Source organism: Marmota monax, unplaced genomic scaffold (genome assembly GCF_021218885.2).
Source record: "Marmota monax isolate L192 unplaced genomic scaffold, Marmota_monax_Labrador192_F-V1.1 WCK01_AAM20220418_F8-fsc00024, whole genome shotgun sequence".
Lineage (NCBI taxonomy): Eukaryota > Metazoa > Chordata > Mammalia > Rodentia > Sciuridae > Marmota > Marmota monax.
In genome coordinates, this window is record NW_026695224.1 from 32,850,488 (window position 1) to 32,877,197 (window position 26,710).

Here is a 26,710-nt window from a genome sequence, read left to right on the forward strand (position 1 = left end):
CGCGCAGGCGCCGGGGGCGGAACCTTGCTAGGCCCGCCCCGCGCCCGTGCTCGAGTGCGCGTGCGCAGCGGTTGCCGTGACGACCGGGGAAGCGTTGGGCTGCCAACGATCCCGGTGTCCCGGTCTGTGGGGAAGCCGCGCCTCTGACCGGGGTGGGCAGCGGCCGCAGCAACTGTTCGGGGTCAGAGGAGCGAGCATGCACCCCGAGGCCTCGGAGCCCGCGGAGGACGCGGCGGCCGAGCTGGACCGCGCGCAGGAGCCGGGCGTGGAGGAGTCCGCGGGTGACCACCGGGACGCAGGCCAAGGGGCCCGCAAGGAAGGTGCGGAACGCCGCCCAGGGAGGGCCGGGGACGATGGGCGAGCTCCCAGCACCACCTACCTGGTCTTCAGCCCGCGAAAGCAATAATAATAATAATAATAATAATAATAATAATAGTAATAGTAATAATAATAATAAAAGTAATAATAATAATAGTAATAATGGCAGTCAACGCGTTAAAAGAGACGTGCCAAGCGCCTTTTCACTTGAGCCGGACACATGCCCTCTGCACCCTCCCTGGGTTTCATACAGATGAAGAAGCCACCTTGCTTTAAATGATTGCTCTCAGCTAGTCATATGGCAGTGTGACTCCCTTGCCCAAACCCTTACCCAACACATATTCTCCTCCCTCCCAAGTTTGGTTTTGAATGTTTCCTTTTATCGCTATCACCCTGTAAGATGAAAGGCTGTCTCCCCTTCTAGACAGTGAGCGGACATCAGGGCATCCCATTCTGATAGAATCTGAACTTTCTCTCCGGGAATGGGCTGGTTTGACCCTAGTGAAAATTTTCACTACTAGATAAACTAGTTAATTTGTGTTTCTTTTTTTTTTTTCAACCCAATCAACAAATGCATCTTGAGCACCAGCTTTCCAGACAAACACCATAGGAGGAGCTGTAGGAAGTTAATATTGCTCACTGGACAGTCCCAGGCTTCCCAGTCACTCACGTTGCAGCTGTCAGCGTCCCAGCTTTGTGGTCTTTGGCCTAGAGCCGATGTCACTGAGCTTCAGCCTCTTCATCTTTAAACAGGGACAATTATACAAAGACACACAGAAATAAGTGTAATTAAAGTTTCTGGCATATATGGGGCCTTTATAATCAGTCAATTATACATTGAGCACCTATTCCTTATTCCACAAACATGGATCCAGTGCCTCCTTTGGGAGTACCATACCAGTGAGGAATCAGCGCGCATAAGAGTCTCCCCACATACAGGGATCCACAGAACGCAGAGAATGACAGCCAGCAGCCCTTATAACACCTGCATTTCAATTGGCCAATTTATATCGCTGTTTTAAAAGAAAGTGTATTTGAATATGCTTAGGTCCTTTATACCAAAGGAATTCTCACCATTTTTATTTTCATTAGGTTTATTTTTTAGAGATTTTTTTAAAACACAAAAGAACAGAGAACATTATAACAAATATCCACTATTACCACCCAAAACTGAAAATGATTAACATTTTGTCATATTTACATGCAATCTTTTCTTTTTTGGATAAGGACATCACATTTCACTTAAAGTCAATGTTCCTTTCTCACCCCCCTTCCTGATCCCATTCTCTTTCTATCTTTTCCAGAATTTTCTACAGTTTCTTCCAATTCCTTCTCTACACGTGTGTCCTTAAACAATGCATAGCATTGGTTTGCATGTTTTTAATTTATATAAATGGAACCCTATGCTTTTTATGAAACTTGATTTTTTTCACTCCATATGTGTTTCTGAGAATAATCCATACTGATTGAGATAGCCCTTGGTGCATTCCTTTCAAAGACAGAAGAGTAATTGATCATTATATGTGACCATCCCCCTCTGTGTAGATATTTATGTGTTTAACAGATTTTGGCCGTTACAAACAATGCAAAAACAAATATCTTTGTACAATTTCTAAGCCCGCCTGTACATTTTCTATAGAGAACCAAACTAGAAGTGAAATTTACATAGTATTTACGTGTGTGTCAAAAATTGGACATTTTTTGACATTTGGACATTTTTGATGGTTTCAAACCAAAAGTAGACAATTATTAATCAGGTTGAAATAGGGGGAATTTTTTTTGTACATTTTCTGACCTTTATAAACTGGATCTCTTTTATTTTGCAGAAATTAATGATCCTAAGGAAATATGCATGGGTATTTCTGACACTGCCTACCAAAACCAGCAGAAACAGAGTGGTGATAGTGCATCAGACAGTCAATTAACACACCCAAAAGAGGACAGGGATGATCGGGGCCCCAGGTATGGGCAAGCTGCCAGTTAGTGCACTTCTGCCAAGTAGAGTGCGTGGTGTGATTGATCACCCTTTATATGGGAAGTGGAGGCTCATGGAGACCGAATAGCCCACCTGATGCCTGAAAATTATAAGCAGCTGACTCAGGCTGGCATTACTTCTGTGGCACAACTAATAGCCCATGCTATTAAACTTTAATGTCAGACCTCGAGAGAGAACATCTGTGGGTCTTGATGACACTGTTAAAAGTATTTTTATTAGGACATGCATTGCAGTATTTAAGAATGCTGAAAGTAACAATATTGGATGAGTCCCTGATTCTAGACCAAAAAGATGGGGAGGAAGCAAGGTGAGGCAGGGAGAAGAGGAGGAGAAGGAGGACTTAAAATACGTATCAGGCATACAGGACTTAGAATTATAGGCTGGATTAGTAAAGAACTTTTGGAATAAATCATAGCTGATAAATAGAAATTTCTTATCCACCTTTTTCATTTTAACAGAATGACTAAACATTTCCTGCAGAAACTCTGCAAGCAACACAAGCTTTACATCACCCCAGAGTTGAATGATACTCTGTATTTGCACTTCAAAGGTAAGGCTTGCAAGGAGACACTTAACCCTCGGCAAAAAGGTATCAACAGTTAGTTGCAGGGACCAACACAGTGCTCAGACTTGAGTAGGAATCTCTTGAGTTTAGTGGAGATTTATGTGAAAACAAGCAGAAGTCTTCACCAGTGAGAATTTATAAAGGGGACACTGGCTAGATGAACACAATATATGTTTTGAAAACAGAAAGCCAGTTTGTAAATACCTGGGCTTGGGAGGGGTACCTTGGGAAGGACTGAAGATTGATGCAGAAAACAAAGGAAGAGGATCTTTGGCTGCCTCTCAGAAGGAAAAGGTATGAACAGAGCCTCCCTAGGTCTTGGGCTTGGTGTCCAGAATCACATCTAAATCTGAATTCAGGTCCTCAGGCAGGGCTCTTCCTAGCAGGTAGAAAGAGAAAACAGGTGTGTGCTTCCAGTGCGTGCTGAGTTTGGGGTGGCACCTGCTGCAGCCGTCAGGGATCTGTTCATCTCGTTTGGTAAATATTCACTGAGTGTCTTCTGCCTTCTGCGGCCCATGTTCAATGCTGGGGATACAGAAATAGGTGTGGCAGAGATGGTTCAGGCATCCAGGGGGGTGGAGAGGCCACTGGGAAGAAGGCGCCATGCCAGGAAGGCACACAGTGGCCCAAGCAGCACAAATGCCGTGGTTGCTGGATTGACTCCTAACTGGTCACCTCGCCTCCACTTTTGCCCCTGCCTCCAAAATTCTCCAGCCAGCATCTAAGTGCAGCAGTGGATGAGATGACGTGGGAGGCCAGATCCCAGGGGACCGATACTGAGAGATGGGAAGAAGATCCAGTACTTTAGGTCAATTAGAAAGAATCAGAGAGGCAGTGGAACAGGGAGAGAGAGGAGCCTACACTAGTTGCCTACCATTGCGTAACAAATCACTCTGACACTTAGCAAATCTGAAAACAAATTCATGGGCTAGGGATACGCCCTGTGGTACAGTGCTCACCTAGCATGTGTGAGCCCCCAGGTTCAAAACTCAGCACTGCAAAAAAATACATACAAAAATAAAATTGCCATCTCACACTATTTCTGAAGCCAGAAGCCAAGGAATAGTTAGTTAGTGGTTCTGCTCAGGGTCACCCAGGAAGGCTGTGGCAGAGCTGGTAGCCAGGCCTCAGCTGTCTGTGGATGCAGAACCCACATCCTAGCTCTGAGCCTCAGGCCTTCCCTACCTTTTGGGGAGACCTTAATTACTCACTGCAGGGCCTCTGGACAGAAGCTGGCTTCCCCCAAAGCTGGGTACCCAAGAGAGCACGAGGCCAGGATATAAGCCCCAGGTCTGGAAGTGCCACATCATCTGCTCTCAACCCTGCTCTGACTGCACCATAACACACAGGTGTGAAGGCCAGGAGGTGGTGATCCACGGCCATGGCATGCAGAGTGGTCCAGAGGCCTCAGAAAAAGCTGCAAAATGGCAGGCAGGGCCACCAGGTCAGACCTCAGACTGGTCAGGACTAAGAGGACTGACAATGGGACTGAGCAATCAGGATGTCACTGGGACCTTGGCAGCTGGTGGTACAGATGGCAGACAGAAGGAACAGGAATGAATTGGAGACTGACCTGAAGCGCAAGGAAGTCTTTCCCGTGATGGGGCGGGGGGAACAGGGTCAGAGCCGGAGAGCGGGCAAGAGAGATGTGGCTCATAAAACCACTGATGGCCTAGCCCTGGGCTTGGCTGAATGGCCCGCCCAGAGCTCTTCTCTGCGGGGGTCTCTCTTCCTTCCTTGGCCCATCTTCCTCTGTGCTAGTCCATTTTCAGGGCAGGTTCACCTCTGACCCCAGGCACTGCAGCCCCGAGGGGAAGATGGCTGCTGCAGTACTGGGCTCCACCAGCACTAGGCTCTCCCCACCAGGCTGGCAATTCTGTCCAGTGAAGCCAGAAAACCTCCCCAGACTCATCAGAGGTAGTCCCACTTGGCTAAGTGTGGCCAGCTCCAAATGAATCATTGTGACTGATCAGCCACCTAGGGAGCCATCGGGTGGTCTTAGCAGGGGATGGTCCTCCGAGAAAGCTGCAACAGGAGGAAGATGGTAGATGTCTTGGCTGCCATGGAGGCTGAAAGTCCAAGGTCAAGGCTCTGCCAAATTTGATGTCTTCTGCTGAGGGCTGCTTTCTGGCTCATAGACGGCGCCTATGTGTCCTCACATAGTGGAAGGGGTGAGGAAGTTCTGTGGGGCCTCTGTGATAATGACACTGATCCTATTCCTGAGGGCTCCACCCCCATGACTAATCCCCCCCCCCATAGGCCCCACCTCCCAACACCATCACACTAGAGGTTGGGGGTCTCAGCATAGGACTTTTTTTTTCCATTCCTTTCCCTTTTTGGGGGGGATTGAACCCAGGGGCAGTTAACCACCAAGTCACATTTTCAGTCCTTTTTAATTTTTAATTTTGAGACAGGGCCTCACTAAGTTGCTTAGGCTCTCTCTAAGTTGCTAAGGCTGGCTTAGAACTTGCAATCCTCCTGCCTCAGCCTCCCACGTCACTGGGATTACAGGCATGTGCCATTGCGCCCAACGTATGATTTTTGAGGGGGCACTAACATTCAGTCCATAATAGTAGGCAAAAACCAGGGTACTGTAACCTTTGCCCCTGGGTAGTAGGAGTGTACTGGACACCCCATCCCCCTTGCCAGGTTTCGACCGCATCGAGAACCTGCAGGAGTACACGGGCCTGCGCTGTCTCTGGCTGGAGTGCAATGGGATACAGAAGATCGAGAACCTGGAGGCGCAAACAGAACTGCGTTGCCTCTTCTTGCAAGTGAATCTACTTCATAAAATTGAGAACCTGGAGCCTCTGCAGAAACTGGATGCTCTTAACCTGAGCAACAATTACATCAAGACCATCGAGAACCTCTGTGAGCATTAGCCAGCGGCCTTCTTGGTCACGTGTCCTCCACTTTCCCCTGGGGAGCTCTGACTCTGGCATGGTGGGGAGGGTTTGGAGCCTCTTGTTCACTTGCACAGCCTCCCTTGCAGCCTGCCTCCCTGTGCTGAACACACTGCAGATGGCCCACAACCACCTGGAGACCCTGGAGGACATTCAGCACCTGAGGGACTGCGCAAAGCTTTGCGTTCTTGACCTTTCCCATAATAGACTGAGGGACCCGGAGATCCTGGGCATCCTGGAGAGCATGCCTGACCTGGTGAGAACCAGAGGAAGCACAATTAAGGCAACTTGTGTCAGTTTATGTTCTTTAAATAGTAAATCCTATGTCTCCCCCCACCCTTTTCCCCTCCCCCTCCCTCCCTCTGGCCCTCCCCCTTCCTCCCTCCCTCCCTCCTTCCTTCCTTCATTCTTTGTTCTTCCACACTTCTTCCTCTTTGTGTTTTTAGCTGGAATATCTAATGCCAGATGACGATTACTATTTCACCATGACATTTTAGTGTGTATCTCTGACAGGGACTTGTAGAAAGCACAATCATAACACTACTACTGTAAAGTATCATAACCGCTAACTTAGTACCCAGTCCGTGTTCAGTATTCCCCATTTGTCTCAGAAACATGCTCTGATGGCTGGGTCCAAGCCAGACTCAGACGCGATCTCGGGTTCTTGGTTGGTCTCTTCGGCTCTGTGACAGTTCTCCTCCTATTTCCACCCTCCCATCCATTGGCCAGAGCAATGGCGCTCTTTGCCTGGCAGTCTCCCTGTTCTGGGGTGGCTGGCTGCACCTCCTGGTGTCATTGAACCCGCTCTGCTGTCCCCGGTAGTCCCTGTGGAACGAAGATGCAGTCACAGACTTGATGAGTCCAGGCTCCATATCTTCCTTTCAGTGAGCCCTGTCCTTGCACTGCCTGGCTCCGGGCCCCTGGGCCTTCTTGCCTCTCTTCTCCTAAGTTCGGGATCGAGCACTGGGAGGCTGTCAGCCACTCCGGCCACTGTGACGCTCAACATCAGTCTCTCTCTCTGCTGTTCTGGCAGCCATTGATGAGCATTGCCTGGGGGAGCCGTGTCACTGGGAGTCACACAGTGGCCATTTCTAATTCTCTTAGTCCTTCTGGGTCGCTCAGGCGGGATGCGTCTACAGAGTCCTTTCACACCCCAGTAGTGGGCCATTCATACAGAATCGGTCAGGATGAATGTTTGCATCTTTCCTGTTTGTGATAATTTTCGGAAATATCAGCCGAGACCCTAGCAGTCTCTCACGGTGACACCGAAAGCTTCTCCTTCTTCAGCTCGTGGATTTGTATGTGTAGCATTGGATATGACTTAACCCTTCCTTTCCTTTCAGTGTTGGTGTCTGAGTTTCCCAGCCTTAGAACCTCTCCAGTGGGTTCCTGTGTCCTTTCAACTTGGCTCTAGCCACCTTGGAAGGCTCTCTTAGTGTCAAGGGCACCTGTGTTAAACATGAACGCTCGCAGGAAAAAACCCTGGAGTCCGCTCTTGACTGCTTAGGGCAAGGAGAAGTAGTTGAGAGGGAGTCACTGTAAAGGAAAGTGTAAGCAAATCCTACCTAGTTCAGGGGCCATCCGCAGAGTGGACGGTCAGGAAAGACTAGTTTTAAACGGCCTGCGAATGGTGAGAATATAAAGCTATATTATTTTTCCCCTCAGTCTGTGTCAGAGTTTGGATCTTGAATGTCCCCCAAAGGACCGAGTGTTGAAGAGATGGCACTATCGGGAGACTTGGCACCTTTAGGAGTGGGGCCTAGTGAGAGAAGTTAGGTCATGGGGGGGCATGTCTTTGAAGGAGACATGGGACCTGCCCTCCCCTCTTTGCATTCTGGCGCTGGCCATTCATTCCCTGCTGTGAGCAGCTCCACCACCCTGTGCTCCCTCCCTAAGGCACCATGCTGCCATAGGCCCAAAGTACAGGGCCACACAACTCAGCCTGAACCCTCTGAAACTGAGCCCAACTGGACGTTCCTCCTTCAAGTTGTTTATCTCAGGTATTTTGTCCCAGAGGCACAAAGCTGACTGACAGAGGCTGCCATGATAAAGTACAGACTGGGGGGCTCACACAACAAAGTTATTTTCTCACAATCCTAAAGCCTGAAAATCCAAGACGAAGCGTTGCCTTCATTCTGACGCCTGTCCTGGGCTTGCAGATGGAGGCCTCTGCCCTGTGTCCCTCTGCTGTATGCTGTCCGCGTCTGGGTCTCTCCTCCCAAGGATGCCAGTTGGGTTGGGTTAGGGCCCATCCTAACAGCCTCCTTCTAACTTACTGCATCTTTAAAAATCCTGTCTCCAAATGCTGTCACATTCTGAGGCACAGGGGTTAGGACTCTACCGGGTACCTTTGAGGGGAGGACACAATTCACCCATTACAGAAGCAGTCACCTTATAGTTGTCTGTACTTGCTTTAAGTCCCACCCCACTATGCTCCTGTTATTGCCTGTCCCTGGCTACTGCTCCCGTCACTGTGCCCTTGGAGGGTAAGTCCTTGACAATATAGCAAGGTAGTGAAGAGGCTCGGGAATGGAGTTTGGGAAAAGCTGAACTAACTGGTTTATAACATATTTATCTTCAGTGACACAAACCTCTAGATATGAAAGATGTGAATGAGTTTAGGCAAACAGATGTCGCGATGGTTCACCACGGGTCACCTTCACATTCACCTTCCTGAGCCGCTCGGGCAGGAGGGAGGCGAGAGCGTTAGAAGACAGGGCAGGACGCCCACTGGCCTGGCTGGACCTTCCTCTTTCCTCTGCAAGTCTGCAGGAGAGGGTCTCGTGGTGGCAGTCTGCAGTGGGCCAGGGCAGCGTCCACCCTTCCCATCACTGCCTCTTGTCTGGCTGCTGTGACCTGCAGGTCCTGGCCAGGAAGGGAGAGAATCAATCAGTCCGAAATGCGCTTCGGTCAGAAATTGGGTAGCAAAACTGGTGTCATCGCCACACTTGGAAAGGGCCGCAGGAAGTGTTTTCCCTGGAAGGACTGCAAGGTCTGAGCTCTGGAGTTAGAAGTATGGGCTGGTTGGCCAGTGCAGTGGCCACACCTGTAATCCCAGAGCTTGGGAGGCTGAGACAGGAGGATGGCAAGTTCAAAGCCAGCCTCAGCAAAAAAGCAAGGTGCTAAGCAACTCAGTGAGACCCTGTCCCTAAATAAAATATAAAATAGGCCTGGGGTGTGGTTCAGTGGTCCAGCGCCCCTTAGTTCAATCCCAGGTACCTGCTGCTTAGTTAACCTGAACATATCTGATGACAAAAAGCAATAAAACCTTCCAGTGTCACCAATCAGTGCCCCAGGGTGTGGGCTGACACTTCTCTTTTGCTCAACAAAATAGATTGAACTGAGTTATTCTTAATGCACAGCCCATATAAAGTAATCAGATCTTTGTAAACCATCCAGTTTGATTTGGCTTGTTTACTTTGCAGCGTGTGCTGAATTTGATGGGAAACCCAGTTATCAGGCACATTCCTAATTATCGAAAGACAGTCACTGTTCGCCTGAAGCACCTGACCTACCTGGATGACAGACCAGTTTTTCCAAAGGACAGGTAAGAAGAGAGAAGCCTTTGGGAGCCTTGAAATATTTCATTGTTGATTGTACCAAGTATTAGACTTTTAAAATCTCTCGCATCATGTTTCCATGCGTTTTCACACATCACTGAGTACTCTTCAGACAGGGCGAAAGGCGATATAACTGTCCGTAAGGGGAATCTGAGCACTTATTCGTAGGTTCTTATGTTCCTTTGATAAATATCCCTGCAGACCAGTTGTCTACCTCATTGCTTGGACTTCTTGGTTATCGTTTGGATGGAATTTGAGTAATATCACTAAAATTAAAAAAATGTTTAAGAATGTTCTTGGCAATGCTGGGATGGAATCCAGCTGGGCGAGCCCCACTTGAGAGACAGCACCCGATCCCTGAATTAAAACATGGGGTGCGACACTTGAAAAGCTCTTGCAAAATAGTTTGTTTTCCAGGAAGTTGGTTCCAGTTACAACCTCCCACACAAGGGTGCCCTCTTGTGTCGCACACTCTGGGCTTAGATGAATGTGCCAGGTCATGCGTCCCCGTCATCGTGGCAGGCCTAAACCCCCCGTACCCGCTCCTCCTGCTGCCTCTCCACTCCCACACTGTCCCCAGTTTTGCCTCCTCTGGATGCCATGGAGGTGGAGTTGCTCAGCAGGTAGCCTTGGGGACTGACGGGGGCAGGGGTGTAGCACTGGGCACTGAACCCAGGGATGCTCTACTGCTGAGCTACATCCCAGCCTTTTTTACTTTTTATTTTGAGAAAGGATCTCAAAAAGTTGCTGAGACTCAAATCTTGTGATCCCCCTGCCTCAGCTTCCCAAGTGTTTGGGATCCCAGGTGCATGCCACTCCACCCAGCTCACTAGCAATGGATGTAAGCTGCTTGCATGACTTTTTGTGTTTTTTTTTTTTTATACTGGGGACTGAACTCAGGGGCACTTGACCACTGAGCCACATCCCCAGCCCTTCTTTGTATTTTATTTAGAGACAGGGTCTCTCTGAGTTGCTTAGTGCCTCCCTTTTTGCTGAGGCTGGCTTTGAACTGAGGATCCACCTGCCTCAGTCTTCTGAGCCGCTGGGATTTCAGGCGTGCAATGTGTCTTGATAACTTATTTCTTTTTATCTTTGAGTAACGTTTCATTGTCTAGATGTACCAGAACTTGTACATTCACATATTAAAGGATATCTAGGCTGCTTCAATTTTTTGCAACTAGAATAAAACTGCCGTAAACATTCGTATGCAAGCTTTCGTATGGATATGACCTTCGACTCGGTAGTCTTCTGTGCCCTTGGTTTTCATTTTGAAGAAGATGAGCAGGTTGGGTTAGACAGTATGTGTTTGGAATTTACCTTCAGCCTCCCTTTTCTGTCCCACTGTTGTCCTGGCTCAGGGCCTGCGCGGAGGCCTGGGCCCGGGGAGGGTACGCGGCCGAGAAGGAGGAGAGGCAGCTGTGGGAGAGCAGGGAGCGGAAGAAGATGGAGGACAGCCTGGAGGCCTTGGCCATGATCAAGCGGCGGGCTGAGGAGAGGAGAAGAGAGAAAGAAGGTCAGGAGAGAGCTGGGGGTTCCAGGGAGGATGCTGTTGGACGGGGCACACGGGGGCGTCCCACTGAGACCTTAGTCTCGGGGACTTTGCAGCCATCATTCGCGTGCAGTGAGAAGGCAACAGTCGCTTTTGTTGATTAAATCACAACTTCTTAAATAATCTCTGTTTTTCAAAATAAATGATTAGTCTTCTTTGGCTACTGTGGAGTGGGAGAAAATGGCGCTCCTCCGCCTGTGGGAGAGGGGACGGGGGACTGGACATGCCTTGGGGAACACCTGCAAGTCTGGCTAGAAAGGAGCAGGCCTCCCCAGACCCACCAGCCCCTGACACCAGGCCTCCGTCCACTCATCCAGTCCCCTCACTGAACTGGAGCGAGGACAGGCTCTGGGGCACTGTCCTACACGACTGACTTCAGGTGACAATGCCACTGCAGGTGACAGTCACGGGTCCCAGGTTTGTCACCTGCACTTCCGACCAACCAGCTATGACTCGGGTTCCCCAGCCCTCCATCTTTGGCTCAGTGACTTGCTGGGGTGCTCCCAGACCCAGAAACCCTTCGCACCTTCCAGGGCTTTGCACTCGCGAGGCTGATGACAGGGCAGCGTGTGTGTGAAGGGACAGGAGCCTCCACAGTGGACCACCCTCCTGACACCATGTCCCAGAGACCCAGGAGCTGTCTGAACCAGCTCAGGGACTACCAGAGGCCTCGCCACACGGGCACGATCTAACTGAACTTCCAGGCTGCCTCCCCTCCAGAGCAGGGGTGGGTGGGCCTGAACTTTCCAAGCTTGTCGGGGTAGTTTGGTCTTTCTGGTGACCAGCCCCCATCTGGGAAGCCACCAAGAGTTACTTTGTCTGACAAAAGACCTCTTATCGAAGTCACAAGGTCTTGGAAGCTCTGGGTCAGGATCTAGGGTCAAAGACCACACATCAGAACCAAAGTTTCTCCTAGCATCCTAAGGACAAGGGCCGAATGTGTCCCTTTCTGATGAGTTCAAAGGTGCCACCACACAGCAGCAGAAAATCATATGGCCAGCACAAATTGTCCTTATTAGGGTTCAAGTCAGCAGTCTGAGGGGGCTGAAATCAGGGGCCTCGAGACGACGGTCCCTCTGGAGGCTCCAGTTGTAGCATCAGAGCCGAGCATCTCTGGGGCCACTGTTCTGTCTACCACAAACCCATAGCACAAAACGAATGTTAATTCCACCTGCATTCGCCTCGGAGCAAGCAACGCGGCCTTGCAAAGGCACGGGCTTGGCCCCCGGGGGCACGCAGGCTCTCAGGGCACTAGATAGAATCAGAGTCAGATGATCTTGATTTTTTTTTTTAATTGTTGAAGTGGCCTTTAGGGTAGATGCCGCACCTCAAGGGGCCATTGTGGTTCTTTTGCTGTTGTACGTGGACACAATCTCTTTTATTTATTTACTGACTTTTATGTGGTGCTGAGGATCAAACCCAGGGCGTGACACGTGCTAGGCGAGCGCTCTGCCACGGAGCCCCAACCCCAGCCTCCCCCCCACTGGTAATTCTTAAGAGCACCCACTCCTCCCCCCCTGCTCCTGCTCCAGAGCCCCCAGACCCCTTTGTCCTCCAGGCACTTCTAAGTCTACCTCTTCCTTCCCCGTTTAGGGGAGAAGCCACCCCCAGACAGTGGGGACAGAAAGGAGGAGGCTCCACTGGATGGAGAAACACAACAGAAAATGGAGTTATTTGTGAAAGAAAGCTTCGAGGCCAAGGATGAGCTGTTCCCGGAGAAGCCGGAGAAGCCGCGTGGAGGAGAGGGGTGGCCTGCAGAGGGGACGGAAGCCGAGGAGCCAGTGGGGAGCCTTCCAGCGCAGGCCCCGGCACCCCCAGGAGCAGCCAGGGGAGGTAAGGCGCTGCGGCCTCTGCCCTGCTGGGCGTGGCCGTCCCCTGCATGCTGCTTCTAGAAGGCCGGGTTGCAGTGGCCTCTTCTCTAGAGGAGCAGCACTGGGTGGAAATGCAGCGGCCATCACGAGAGGAGGCACATGACAAACGCAAAAGGCAACAGGTGACACCGTTCACCACAGGGGACACTGTTCCCAATGCTTCATTCAACCCAGCATGTCTGGAAATGCACATAAGGCTCTCCATGAGGTGTTGTACACAGCTTTGTGGACAAGGTCATCAAATCCAGTGTGTGGGTGACTCTGCACGCCTCGACGGGGGTGCTGAGGTTTCAGTGGCCAAAGGGAAACGGGTCCTACCAGAACAACACAGCATTTTATCCTACTTCCCCTTTAAATTTTCAATTAAAGTTAATTAAAAGTAAAGCAGTAAAATAAAATCAAAAACCCACCCTGGCCACATAGCCATATGTGCTGTGGCCAGGGACAGTCCCACCCAGACTTCCCCTTGGCCCCTCTGGATGAGCCATCCTGGCACGCTCCCGGTCTGTAGGGTGGGGAGATGGGCAGTGGCCTGAGCAGGATGTGAGGCCTCTTTAAAAATGTTTTTCAGTTTGTCAATAGATCTTTTATTTATTTGTTTGTTTATTTATATGTGATGTTGAGGATCGAATCCAGGGCCTCACACAGGCTAGGCGAGTGCTCTGCCACGGAGCCCCACCGCCCCCCGGAGCCCCCCAGCACACGGCCCCCCGTCTCCCTACTGTGTACCCGCCCAGCTGCCTTTCCAGTCCCTGTTCCTTCTGCATCACGTCCCAGCTGGTGCTTCCCCCAAGGGACAGCAGCATGCTGTCCTCTCTCAGCTAGGGGACATAACCCTGGCCGTGGCTGTGGATTCTGTGGCTTTGGCCATAGGTGCTGGCCCCTTGCACCCAAGGAGGGTTTCTGTCCTTCTGCGTCACCTGGGGTTGGCCGTCTGAGCACAGGTGTGAACCAAGCAGGGCTGACGGCTGCCCCTCGTTGCCCAGATTCAGCCTCCCAGGTGGCAGAGACTGCAGGTATGCTGCTGACGGAAGCTTCAGCCACCACGGAGCCAGGGGCCCAGGAGAAGTTCTTCATGGATGTACGTGGAGCGCTTCGCCGTGGGCAGTGGGGGCGCACAGTCGGTAAAGCGGGGTGAAGCCCAGCTCGCGGGCCTTGTGACTTAGCGTGGTCCTTGGTAGCAGGTGTAGCACCTCCAGAAACTCAGAAGGGGACCCCCAGAACTGCCGCCCAACAAGGCCTTTAGTATGACTGCCACCAGGAGACGCACACCCAGGCACTCAGGCTGGGGCCACGCTGGCCCCACAGCCCCTTGAATTGTAGCTGTCAAACTCCACCAAAGGGGTCCCACTGCAGAGCAGTGCTGTCCAGCCAGCCTTGGAATTCCACTCTGACCGTTGGGGCTCTCAGTCCTCCTGTCCGTGCCCAGGGAGCCCCTCCTGCTCTCACTGGCTCTTCTCTGCACCTGTTACCTGCTGGCTTGTCACCGTCCTCTTGGGCTGGTGTGGTGCATGCTGGATGGCTGCCTGGCATGTCCCACTGGAATCTCCTCCCGTGTGGGTGACGTGAAAGGGGACCACGGGGGCGCACACTGCCACATGACCAAGAACTAAGGGGGAAGAGCTGGGGTGGTGTCAGCCCAGCCGTGGACATCAGTGCCACAACTTGCCCGAGACCCCGCCTTTGCCCCCCTGCCCACTCCCTTGTTAAACTCCCAACGGGTGCTCCTTTTCTTGTGCCCAAATTTTAAAATTTCACGACTCTAATTATTAAACTAATCATAGTCAGTATTCTCAGTGAGCTTCTAAGTTTTCCAGACCTATATATATATATATATAATAAAAAAAATTAGCCAATTTCTAATATTTGAGAGCTGACAGTATACAGAACTTCAACATCAATAGCCGGTATTTATTGAGCTCTTACTCTATGCATGGCATGGGTCAAATCATGATTTGTATTAATCGATTTAATATTTCCAATATCATCACCCCAAATTTACAGATGAGGAAATTGAGAAACGAGAGGTTAAGCCACTTTCCCAAAGCCACACAGCTAGGAAATGTGGCGTGGGAACACTAACCCAGGCAGTGTGTTCTTGAGTTCCTGCGTGGTCCCACCCACTCTGCCCCCTCCCCCGCACACTGGCGGGTGCACTCTCACCAGTTTAAGGGAGGGACTTGCGTGCCACACAGGGCCCAAGGACTAATTTCTACAGAGTACTTTCGACTTGGGTTCCACTGTTTCCTGAGAAGGTGGGGGCATTCTTTAAATGTCCATTTAAGTGGCCATGTGCAAAGTCGGCTTTGGTGATGAGACCTGGGCACCTGGCCTTGGCTTTGAGAGCGGCTGGGCAACCTCCCATCCCTTGGCTTGCTCAGAAGCAAGGTTTCACTTGCACTCTGTCTGCATTTGTCTTGCCTTTGGGAATGCTGGGACGTGGGCCTCCCTGGTGATGTGTGGCTCTTGGCTCTTTCAGGACCTGCCGGACCTGGAAGACGTGGAGGACACAGGCGCAACTCTGGAAGTCCAGGACACGGTTGTCAGTACACACTTCCCCACAGTCAGAAAGTCCCGTGTTTGTGCCTGCCATTTTTTTTTTTTTTTAAAGAGAGAGAGAGAGAGAGAGAGAGAGAGAGAGAGAATTTTTTAATATTTATTTTTTAGTTTTCGGCGGACACAACATCTTTGTTTGTGTGTGGTGCTGAGGATCGAACCCGGGCTGCACACATGCCAGGCGAGTGTGCTACCGCTTGAGCCACATCCCCAGCCCCTGTGCCTGCCGTTGACACAGCACATGTCTGTCCCCTGAAAGCCAGGTGTGCTCGTGCTGAAGCACTGGGCACCCAGGTCGCCTCCTTGCTGAAGGAAGCGCAGCTAGTGGTTCCTGCTCGGTTTCCTTTGAGGTTTAATCACGAGCCAGCACCAGCCACGGGGCTTTCCTGCACGTGTTTTATTGCTCATGGTGGTAACCACACTGATGTAATTACCCGGAGCATTTATCTGTCCATGGTGCATTTCCACCTCCTGAACCTCCCTGATGGGGACAGCTGCGGATGGAGGGAAGGAAAAGGGAAGGCAGATCAGGGGAGGAGCACTGGATGAGGTGCCCTGTGGAATTATCCCCAACTGACCCTGCCCTCCTCCCTCGGGCATTACTCGGAGCTCAAGGGTGCCAGACCTGGGCTACAAGGGAGGGAGGCATCAGAGGTCATCAAAGGTAACGGGCACGTGAGACTGCGGTTACCACAGGGTACTGATGTCCAGGAGTGAAGTCCCAGAGACTGGTGGACAAGGTTGGGCTCAGGAAGACACCAGGCAGGGCCAGCATGAGGCTGTCATTTAGGGGCCGTCTGGTGGGGGTGCAGTGTGGAGACCAGGCAGAGGGCTGGACAGGAATGGACACTGGCTATGGTACTCAGCAGGAGCTGCTGACCCCGGAGGATCCACTTGAGGCTCCAGTGTTCTTGTGGGTCTTCCTGCGCCATGGTGACCACTGCTGCCACTTGACTGTGGAGTGACTAGTGCAGAAGCAAGTAAGTGTTCAGACACCCTTCTCTCAACAGGAAAGGTGCTCTCCAAAGATTGAGGCCATCTCGAGCTTAAGTGACAACGGTGACCCTGACCTGGACAATGTGTCTCCAGAGCTGGAGGGCAGGCCCACAGACACCCAGTCACACATATTCGCAGTCTCTAGAGACACCTCGAAGAAGGCCGAGACCCCTTTTACAAACATACTTAAGAAAGAAACTATAAAGGCCTTGGGAACCCCAAGTCAAGTCCCCGAGTCCCCAAGGGTGCTTATTCAGGAGATTAGTGGCCATGAGACCTCGAGCCAACTCCTCGTGCCCTCCTGCTGGAGAGATGCTGCTCCTGCTCCTTCCAGCGAGAGTGGAGACAGACACCTCCCCGCAGCCCCTCCACCAGGTAAGGCCACTGCGTTGCAGGTCCACAGCGCTGCTGGGCATGCGCTGAGCCGTGAAGGCTGGGTGGGCCCAGGGAGCTCGCCCGGGGAATCCCAGGTTCCTGGAAAGGGCCACGGGGACACACCAGGAAACCTCTGCAGATCACATCTCCAAGTCTGTGACTAAAGTTCTGCTGGTGGGCATCACCTGGATAAGCCCCCAATGTACCATTCTTGGGCGGTGACCTGTGTATCACTTTATCACCAGGCATGCAGTGCCTAGTGGGGGTTTCGCAGGGCTGGGGGGCCAAGGAGCCTGCACCTCCATACCCTCTCATCAACCCACCCTTCCTGGTCCTTCCAGACCATGGCTTCTGGAGGGGCTGTGGAGGCTGGGCAGCGCTAGGCTGGCATGAAGGTGTGCCTGCTCCACACTGCACACAGGTGACAGGTCCCATGCCTGCTGCCCTGCTCAGGAGATGGAGGTGGGAGGGGACAATGCCAGGCAGCCTGGCCTGCAGGCAGGAGGGAGAGGCAGGCTCCATTCCAATCCCCACCGGCCTCTCTCTTCAGCAGACTGGACTGGAAAGAATGAAGAGTGGAACGAGGAGTCCAGTGGGGGGACAGGCCGGGAGGACATTGAATTTGGCTTGGACTGAATCCAAGATGACTCCTGTACCATCAGACTCATGGGGTCAGGGAGCAGGCGTGGTCACCCCCTCTACTCAAGTACTGCTGCTGCAGCCTGCCGAGATGGGGGCTCCTGTCCTTTGCACCACGCGTCCCAAGTGTGCCATGTGTCAACTCCCCGTTACCTGTAGTATACACTGTGTAATTATAAACGTCTATTAGCATAATAAATGTTTTAGCAGCCATATTCCTGCAAGTTACAGGCAATTTCCTCTGGTCCATCAGATACTGAGAAAGACCCTCCAAGTGTGATCCGCAGCAGGGCCACAGCCCGGTGCCTGCCCTCTCCAATGGGCATTTCCCACAGCACAGGGAGCCACCCACAGGAGCACCACCAGCACAAGTGTTCAGCCAAAAGCACCTCCCTGGGAAGCTGCTCACAAACCCACCCTGCAGCAGGCTCTCAGCTCCTGGGGCCTCGCCCTACCCCCACCCAACAAGGGGAACATGGCTGCTGCCATTTCCATGGGGTGGGGAACAAGGGGGGTGGGAGAGCCCAGCCTCCAACAGAGCCTGCCCCTGCCCCCCTGTGCTCCCTCTCCCTCTAATCTGTAGGCCATTCTGTTGCCTACTCCTCTGACATGGGCCCACTTCACTGCTGGGCCTCCCACGGCTGGCCACAAGGGCCTTCAGGAGTTGGAAAGCTCTGCCGTCCCTGGGGAGCGCCATCTCCTGCCGTCCCTGGGAAGGCCCTGCTGACCTGGGCACAAGGAGGAGCCTCACCAGTGCCTCAGAAGCCCATGCGTGCCTTCTTCCTGGGGGGCCGAGAGCCGGAGAGGACAGGGGTGTGCTGCTGGGAGGGGGTGGCCTGGGCACTGGAGGCCTGGGTGGGGAGTATTGGGCTATGTCCCAGAGTGTCATTTTGAAGTGGCAGTTTGGCCATGTAGTCCCGGAGGGTTTGCCGCCGCTCCAAGGGGATGCCCTGGGTCCACGGCTCCTGACTCAACTCCTGGGAGTGCAGTGTCCCTGTAGAGTGAGGCCTAGTCTCTGAGGACGTCTGGTTTGGGCTGTGAGGAGGGCTGCTGGCCTCTGGGAGATCTAAACCGCTGGTGAGCGAGAAGGTGCTGGACAGCTGAGACCGGCGTTTGGGCCGCTTGGCCCGGCCCTCAGGCTCCAAGGCCCTGAACTGCCGCCTCTCCCACCAGGCAGCCCCTTGGCCTTCCCAGGCTGCCCCCAAGCGCTCGGTAAGCTCATCCTGTGGGCCTGATTCAGGCGCGGGGGGCGGCTCTGCCCTGGGCAGCGAGCCCAGGTCCCTCTGCTGCAGGAGCCGCCCTTCAGCCATGGCCGCCCGGAGTCCCTGTGGCACTCTCCCTGCATCCTTCTGCGGCTCCATGCGGCCCAGCAGCCGGCGGTGGGAGAAGGTGGGTGCAGCCCACACAGCCGGGGCAGGGGGCACCTCCAGCAGGGCTTCTAGCCAGTGGCTACAGCGGGCGATGGCCTGGGGGCTCCAGGAAGGTGCGAGAGGCTTGGGAGGTGGGTCCTGGGGTGATGCCGTGGCCCTGGGTGCAGGGCAGGTGGGCCCAGGGTCCGGGTCGCTGGGAGGCTCGGGGGGCTCCGTGTCTCTGTGGAGGCGGAAAGGCTGGGAGAAGACGTCCCCAGCCTTGGAGAGCTGGAAGACGGACAGGACTGGTGCAGAGGCACAGTGCGCGACAGTGGCGGCCAGACCTGGAGAAGGAAGACCCCGTGACCTGCCAGCCCTGGCAGGACTCTGCACTGTCCCCAAGCTGCTGCCCCCCCGCCCAGCACACCTATGGTTGGCGCTTCCAGACGCTGCTGCAACTGCCCCTGGCTCTTGGGTTCCAGGAGAGGAAATGCAGAGAGGGAATCGGTCCTGGAGGGAAGAGACTGGGGGGGCCCTGCCAGCCGGGGTGTGGAGGACCCCGCTCCTGGAGGAAGGGCAGACAGCTGAGGCCACAGCAGGCCCCAGCCCCATGCATCTTCCTGCACCCCTCCCACCCGTGCAGACCTCACCTGTGAGGTGCAGCAGCTGAAACTGGCCCCCCTGGCCTCCCAGGAGCAAGGGCTGTGGCAAGCCAGGGCCGGGGGGAGGCAGCAGGCGGATGAGCAGGGGCGGAGAAGGGAGGCCGTGGTCCCACTTCAGCACGGGCACGAGGGGGAGGCGCTCGTCCATCAGGTAGAGTGAGAACTGGGGAGGATGGGGGTGGGGGTGGAGATGGTGTTTGGGGGCCCTTTCTCGGCACACCTGGCCCTCAGGATGGGTACAAATCCCCAGGGGCAGCAGCACTCGGACCAGCCTTCAAGTGCTCCTAAGTTCGCCTGCCCAGCCCTGAAGTCCTGAAGAAGCAGTGCCCCTGCCAGTCTGAATGGGCAGATGGATGACACAGTGGGTACGTCTCCTCAGAAGCCCACCTGGCCTTTCTGACCCTGGAATCTGTGCCAGAGACACAGCTAACGCCCGGAGTCCTTGGCGGGGGACAGGCAGGCAGAGGGCAGAGCTTCAGATGACCTCAGACCTCCTCCTCGGCCCTGCAGAGCAGGGGCCGTGTCCTTGCACAGATGCTCTGTCCCACCCTGGAGCCCATCAGACCCCTGAGGCCATCCCCACCTGCTGCTCCCATGGGCTGTCTAGGCCAGATTCAGCCCTCAGGGTCTGTGACTCTGGGCTGACAGGTCTCTAGCAAACACAGAGACCCCGTGAGGCTGGGGGCTGCTCACCTGGGTACAGACGAGATGGAGGGTGGGAGGGAGGCAGTCAGAGCTGGCCTGCCCCAGATAGTGGGTGACCAGGACACGTTCTCCTTTCTGACAGGAGGCCTCTGCCCCCCCACGGAAAAGCAGCAGTCCGCAGCCTGGCGGGCCCTGGGGAGGGCACAGGGTCAGCCTCCTCCGGGTCCAGGGAGGAACACCAGGCTCACCAGGCTGCTTCTCATGCCACGGCGGGTGGAAGACTCTCCGTACCCCTCCCCCATACCTGAGTGTCAACTATCTTCACCCCAGTGCGGTCACCCACTGTCAGCACCCGAGGGTGGGCGGTGAAGTCTGCCCAGCGCCAGGGAGAAGGGTCCCGGAACACAAGGGTCTCAGGGTCTTTGTAGACTTGCTGCAGCCTTGAAGAGATGGGCAAGCTGTTGGGGGGGGGGGCGGTCTGGGGGTACCAAGGAGCTGAAGAAAAAAACAGGGATGACCTGGCCTTGGATCAGGGTGGTGGGCCCTGGGTCTGTTTGTTGGGTGCAGTGTTTTTTGGGAAAGGGGAATTACCCATCCTGAGGGGTCCACATACAGACGGCTCCAGAACGGCTGCAGACGGCCAGCTCCCCGGGCAGGTGTGGGCTAAGGGCACAGTAAGATTTAACCTCAGGAAACCCGGCCTTTCCCAGGCTCACCTTGCTAACAGCTGACTCATCCTCACCTGAGACTGATCCCCGTGGCCCCCTTCTCGACCTGCAGCGTCTGCAGCGGGGTTGGCGGCTCCTGCCTGCTGACCTTCCACATGGCACAGTAGTAATCAGAGCGGACGGCCAGCAGAGCTGAGGAGGGGTTGGAGAGGTCAGGCTCAGGGTCAAGCAGTGGTTCGGCCAGGGAGGGAGGTGCCTGAAGGCCTTACTTTCTCCCTGGACGGTGCAGGTCACCACCTGCCGGACAGGTCCGCGCAGCTGGATGTACCCAGGGTCCCCAAAGACCCGAGGATTGCCTCCTGAGGTCAGACTGACCTCCTGGAAACCTGAGCCTCAGCTAAGGATCAGTGAGCGGGCACCACAAGCCCCCCCAGTTCCTACCCCTCACCGTGGACCATGCCAGGAGCACCTCCTTCACCATTGGGGTGGGTGGCTGACTCTCCCACCCAGCAGAAAGGATACACAGCTTGTCCAGGGCACCTCCCACAGGGTAGACCAGCTGGCCCACCCGGGCTGTCCTTCCGGGCACCCAGGCCAAGGCACCCCCAGTGAAGGCATCGTCTAAGAGCAGCTGCTCCCAGCGCAGGGCCAGCTCCTCATGCAGCAGCTTGCCCAGGAGGCTGGACACTGACTTGTTAAGCACTGGGCCCCCGAGGATGGAGAAGCGACGCTGCCGGTGGCTGATCCATGCCCAGGGACACCTAGGGATGGCAGAAGATCACGATGGGGCAGAGAAGGAGGAGGAATGGGCACTCGAGGTAGGTCAGGTGCAGAGTACACAGTTCTACCTAGAATGTCTTTTTTTTTGGAAACCACCCACCCTGTTCCCCCAACCAAGGTGCAGTCCCGTGGCCCAACCTGGGTGAGCACTTCATTGCTGTACAGTGACTGGCTCACAAGTGGGCGTGAGACCCTGGCCAAGTCACCAAAGTCCTTCTGGTGCCTCGGGAAGGACACTGACTCTTTGGACTCATGAGCCATCATGGTGCCACTTGAAAACAGTCTTTCTAGGAATTAAGTCAGGCAGAGGGCAGCAGGTAAGACGATACAGAGACCAGCCCATCAACCCTGAACACCTGGGCACAGGCATGCCTGAGGCCCATGGACCTGAACCCCCTTTCCGTCAGGCTAGCTGGAGCCGGAGTGCATGGGCAGGGGAAGAACTGTGAGGGAAACTGCGCCTTCCACAGGCCTGTCACCAGCTAGGCTACCCAGCAAGCTTTCTCACTAGCCACTTGCCCCCAGGGCTGGTGTCCACCAAGGTCCTGGAGCAGCCTCTTCACAGTGACCACTGTCATCTTCTTGGAGCGGCTCTGCAAGGAAAGGCCTTGTCAAGCTCACACACCTGGGGATCCAGAGTGAGGGGGGGTAGGGTGCCCTTCCCAGGCTGGCGGGGTTACTCACACGGGTACCCTCCAGTTTGAAATTCTCCAGCATCAGCTTCCCCAGGGGTGCAAAGGCTATGTCCCCATGATCCCACAGGAACCGGCTGAGCTGGGGAAGGAAGCACCAGGTCACGACGCACAGCCCCCTGCCATGAAGCACCACCTGCTGGGGGACACTCACCTGTTCAGTCACATCCAGTACGACCTGAGGCTGCCTCCGGTAGTGGCGACCTCCTCGGAAAAGGAGGTCCTGGGCAGTCACACCAGGGTCCCAGGAGTCTGAGGAAGAATAGAGGTAGGGCGCCAAGGTGGGCCAGGTGATGGAGGTCACCAAAGGCCCCAGGGATGCAGACCAGTGAGGGCCGTGGAGGGTCTAGGCACGAAGAGGTGGGGCTGAGCAGCGACAAGAAGGGCAGCTGAGGAGGACCAGAAGAAGGGCCTTACCAGGACCAGGAGGCATCAGGGGCAGGGGCCCAGGTGCCAACGGCTCCCACAGCAGGTCCTTGGCCAGGCGAGGGATGGCATTCTGGAGGGAACACACCACAGTGGCACATAAGTGTACACCCTGGGCCAGCACCGTGCAGGCTCCTGTCTCACAACTCATCCAGTCTCCACCACAGCCCCACAAAGGTGGCACAAGTGTCGTCATTCTCCTGATGTGGAAACTGAGGCATAGAGTGACTGTCATTTGCCCTCGGTGACAGAGCTGGTATACAGAAGAGCTGGGATCGAAACCTGGCAGACTGACTCCAGAGTTCCTTTCTGATCTCCTCCGGCACTGGCTCTCAAGGAAGTCCCCTGCAGCATCGCCGGCTGACCCCACCCCACTGCTTCTCGCTTCCAGGTCAGAGTGCTCACTCTGGGAGTAAGCATCAGCAGCCCCATCGTTCCTCTTTTTTTATTAGCAAAAACAGCATCACTAGGCGCCCGCATGCCACACCTGCTGCGACTCGGCTGGCCTGCCAGACCCGCCTGTTCAAAGCCCCTCCTGGACTGTCCCACCTGCCTGCCTCTCTGTCTCACCCACTTGTCTCTGCCTGGCATGGCCTTCCCGAGGCACCTGCAGAAATGCGGGGAGATCTCCCCCTCCCACACTTTAGCATCCCTTTGGTTTTGCTCAGAGCTGTGCTCACACTTTGTGGTCATCCTATCCACTGCTCTTCTCACTTGGAGACACTCACTCAGCCGGACCCTCAGTTCCGTGAGGGCGGGATGGTCTGACTTAGTCACACTGTGCTCCTAAGGCTTAACGACAGCTACCCCATTCGAGCTGTGCCAATAGGTATGAATACTAATGTGAGGACCAAGTGAAGGGGCCCACCCACAGCTGTCAGCACCCTACTTCCATCCTCACCTTGGCATCGTGGGGCTGGGACTCTGGCAGCGTCAGAACATCTCTCCAGCTGCACATGAAGGACAGGTCAGGGGCATCATTCATACCAAGGGGACCAGCCATAAACAATGAGGGACACAGGGATCTGGGGAAATCCATCCTGCAAAAAACGAGCACCACGTCACACCCACCTTCTCCAGAAAAGGCTTCCAGGATTCCTGGGGAGAGCAAAAGTACCCTCAAGGAATGCACTTTCTTTGAGGAAGCAGATAAGGAAGGCCATAGGAAAACCACCTGCCTTCTACAAGGAAGCGGGTAGTGACAGGCAAGGAGTGACCTGGGTACAGTAACCTGAGGAGTGAGACAGTCAGGTGTGCACCTGGGAAGAGGGCTGCAGGTATGAACACCAGCAAGCGTGAAAGCCCTGGAGCAGGAAAGTAAGAAACAGAAAATGCACCAGGAGGAGAGTGGAGAAGGATGAAGATAGGAGGGGTGAGGTCTGCTTCCGCCACAGCCCTTATGGACTGTAACCAGACATCTGTAGACGATACTCCCCAAACTAAGCTCCAGTACTCCCAAACCAGGACTGAGAATCACTCTTTTGTCTTCCCACTGTTAAGCACAGTGCATCTCAGAAAACGCAGTGTCTAACAGAGAAGTGTACATCAAGGGGATTTGATAATCACAGTCCTCTGTAAGTATCAGTAGCCCCATCATTCCTCTTTTTTTATTAGCAAAAATAGCAGCACTAAGTGCCAGCATGTTAGACACTGAGCTAAGTGTGTTATTCTCCTATTGCCCCTACTGTGGAATTCAGCAAACCAAGGATCAGGGACAAGCATCCACAAGCAAACTCTAGCAACAGAATCTGAGTAAGCAAACATCTCTCCCTGTAGAACCCCTGATGCACTTTATCAGTTTATTCTGTAGCTTCTGGACATGCATGGACCTCAGCACTGTGCAGAGCTGTCACATTGTTGCAGTAACTGTCAAGGAAAGAATTCGCGATCCTCAGGTCCCACTGCAGCTTATCTGTGTGCTCATCTCCTTTGCGGGCTATGAGGGCTCTTCAGAGATGGGGCGGTATCTGACCCATTCCTGAGTCCCTGGCCTGGCTGCTATCATTTTCCTTTATCTATGGGGGTGGGGGTGGGACAGATGAGCCGGTGGAACGCACAAGGAAGTGATCGGTGAGTCCTTGTGCAGAACAGCCTAGGGGAGTGGCAGAATTCTTCCCAATAAATGGGAAGACACACTAGAAAGGTCCCCGGTGAACTGTGGGGCCCGGGCTCCTTCCACACTGACCTCTCACCATGCTGCTTCTCACCATAGGGCCTCTGCACAAACTCTGGGCTTAAGAGAAGACCCCGGACCCTCCCTCTGCCCCTACAAAGTCCTTCAGCCTCCAAGGTAGGGAGGCCTCTGGCAGCTCCCCAGCTGCCGTCCTGCCAGAGCGCGGGTGGCCACCCGAGACCAGGTGTCGGGCGCCGGTGGAAGGCCCCCTACAGCCCGCCCAGAGCAGCACTGGGCACGCGCGAGCACGTGCGTACCCAGGGCGAGCGCATCAGGGCGGAGCCCCAGAGCCCGAAACGGGGCGCGCACTTACGCGGCCGCCTGTCTGGGAAGGTGACCCGCGCGACTCCCGCCGGACTCTCGAGCGAGAAAGCGGAGCCCCGGCGCCGTAGCCCACAGAGGGACCGCTCCGCCGCAGCAGCCTACCGCTTTCCGCGTCGGCAGGAAGTGCTCCCCGAGACAGGAAGTCCCGCCCCCTGCGCGTCCTCGAGCGCCGCCTGCCGGGCAGAGGGTAGACGCGCGTGAAGGCAGCAGTGAGCGGTAGAATGAAGTACCTGTCCCCGCGCTGGCGGCCGAGTTGACTTGGATTCGAATCCCAGCTCGGCTTCACCAGCTTTCTATCGCATAGGTGGTTGTGAGGGTTAACGTGATTCAGCAAACCCTGAGCACGCACTCTGAGCCAGGCACTGCACTGTCAGTGGGCACCCTGCTGACTGTCCTTAAGCCCTAGAAGCTGGCTTTACCAATGGAGGGAGGAAGAGATGCTCCGGGAGTAGGCGACGCTGTGCCAGGGGCATCCCGGCAGGGGGCGCTTCAGACAGCGGGTCTCAAACGTGAGCGTCAGCACCTGGGAGGTTGCCAGGTGATGCTGACGCTGTTTGAGGGCCAGGCTTTGAGAATCGGTGTCCAATCACAGAGCCACTTGCAGCGCCAGTTTACACGGTGTCTTAAGTAGGTCTGGAATGTGGCACTGTAGTTTGCATTTCTAGAAAGTTCCCAGGTGAGGCTGATAGTGCTGGTCCAGGTACCACAGTTTGAGAACCACCGCTTTGAAGGATCAACTTGCAGATTCTCAGCTTCCATCTATACGGGTTCTATCAGGGAGTTCCTTGGAGTCAGATGGTCCTTTCCCATCTTCCCTTTCCCAGTCGCTGTATTCCCTTCATGGAGCATTGTTCGAGGATGAGCACTGCACAAGAGTTCTTCTCGGGCTGGGGATGTGGCTCAAGCGGTAGCGCGCTCGCCTGGCATGCGTGCGGCCCGGGTTCGATCCTCAGCACCACGTACAAACAAAGATGTTGTGTCCGCCGAGAACTAAAAATAAATATTAAAAAATTAAAAAAAAAAATAAAAAAATAAATTATTGGATATAAAATTAAAAAAAAAAAAAAAAAAAAAAAGAGTTCTTCTCAACAGCAGACCTCCAACAGGGCGTATTAAGTAAACAAGTTCAGCAGCAAGTAAGGACAGAAGGGTGCAGGAGGCGGGCTTTGGGGCCTGACGACATTATTTCTTCATCTGAGCATGGCTGGTTGTGTTCAGTCTGTGAAGATTCACTAATAATCTGTGTACTTTTCTATAGGTATGTTATAGTTCCATAAAAAGTCTTTTTGAAAGAGAAAAGGCCATGATGCCTTATCAAGATTTTGAACTTGGTCAGGCCATGGCCTTCTTAGTTATCTAAGAAACAGATAATGCTTCATAAATATTGAATTGATAAGAGAATGAAATGAAAGGGTCGTTCAGGAAAAATAAAAAAAGAAATTTATTTAGATTGAACAAAATGAAGTCAGGCTGTTTCCAATAGGAAGTCTGATTTATCTGTCTTTTGACACTGAGATGGGCTTTCCAAATAAGTCACCTGGGCGTGAATATTTCATAAATGGGATGAGCTTATACATCTCTATGGTTTTTTTAAAAAATATTTTATTTATTTATTTTTAAGTTTTTTTGGTGGACACAACATCTTTGTTTGTATGTGGTGCTG

At 53.8% G+C, this 26,710-nt stretch overlaps 2 protein-coding genes across 5 annotated transcripts; one reads left to right on the forward strand and one right to left on the reverse strand.

The window, feature by feature from the left end:
* The first annotated feature begins 87 nt into the window (after positions 1-87).
* On the forward strand, positions 88-17,543 carry Dnaaf1 (dynein axonemal assembly factor 1). 3 transcript variants are annotated; one of them, XM_046434947.1, is made up of 12 exons: positions 88-320; positions 2,145-2,280; positions 2,773-2,864; positions 5,529-5,750; positions 5,872-6,038; positions 9,208-9,329; positions 10,701-10,855; positions 12,485-12,724; positions 13,749-13,843; positions 15,242-15,304; positions 16,329-16,689; positions 17,240-17,543. In XM_046434947.1, exons 1-12 carry the CDS (start codon positions 197-199, stop codon positions 17,323-17,325), a joined length of 1,863 nt encoding a protein of 620 aa, XP_046290903.1. In that variant the 5' UTR covers positions 88-196; the 3' UTR covers positions 17,326-17,543. The 3 variants fall into 3 exon arrangements, with proteins under 3 accessions (XP_046290903.1, XP_046290904.1, XP_046290902.1); XM_046434948.1 differs by having other exon boundaries at positions 17,243-17,543; XM_046434946.2 differs by having other exon boundaries at positions 16,329-17,543.
* On the reverse strand, positions 17,478-25,165 carry Taf1c (TATA-box binding protein associated factor, RNA polymerase I subunit C). Of its 2 annotated transcripts, XM_046434942.2 has the most exons (15): positions 25,037-25,165; positions 23,452-23,590; positions 22,542-22,623; positions 22,279-22,376; positions 22,117-22,206; positions 21,952-22,025; positions 21,175-21,413; positions 20,922-21,038; positions 20,727-20,844; positions 20,576-20,647; positions 20,289-20,424; positions 20,033-20,176; positions 19,328-19,502; positions 19,105-19,242; positions 17,478-19,021 (listed from the first exon to the last, which is right to left on the reverse strand). In XM_046434942.2, the coding sequence occupies exons 2-15, from the start codon at positions 23,587-23,589 to the stop codon at positions 18,087-18,089; spliced, it is 2,556 nt and encodes an 851-aa protein (XP_046290898.1). In that variant the 5' UTR covers position 23,590; positions 25,037-25,165; the 3' UTR covers positions 17,478-18,086. The 2 variants fall into 2 exon arrangements, with proteins under 2 accessions (XP_046290898.1, XP_046290899.1); XM_046434943.2 differs by lacking the exons at positions 22,542-22,623; positions 23,452-23,590; positions 25,037-25,165 and having other exon boundaries at positions 22,117-22,201.
* Positions 25,166-26,710: the final 1,545 nt, after the last annotated feature.

What these genes read in the sequence shown, in the direction of transcription:
- Taf1c (XM_046434942.2), bottom strand. Translation starts at nt 23,589, where the DNA reads ATGGATTTCCCCAGATCCCTGTGTCCCTCATTGTTTATGGCTGGTCCC. An exon ending in CTGCACCGTCCAGGGAGAAA is followed by an intron (nt 20,845 to 20,921) that starts GTAAGGCCTTCA and finishes ACCCCTCCTCAG; the next exon opens with CTCTGCTGGCCGTCCGCTCT. An exon ending in TCAGCTGCTGCACCTCACAG is followed by an intron (nt 19,243 to 19,327) that starts GTGAGGTCTGCA and finishes CCCTTCCTCCAG; the next exon opens with GAGCGGGGTCCTCCACACCC.
- Dnaaf1 (XM_046434946.2), top strand. Translation starts at nt 197, where the DNA reads ATGCACCCCGAGGCCTCGGAGCCCGCGGAGGACGCGGCGGCCGAGCTG. An exon ending in CCAAGGGGCCCGCAAGGAAG is followed by an intron (nt 321 to 2,144) that starts GTGCGGAACGCC and finishes TTTATTTTGCAG; the next exon opens with AAATTAATGATCCTAAGGAA. An exon ending in AGGGATGATCGGGGCCCCAG is followed by an intron (nt 2,281 to 2,772) that starts GTATGGGCAAGC and finishes TCATTTTAACAG; the next exon opens with AATGACTAAACATTTCCTGC.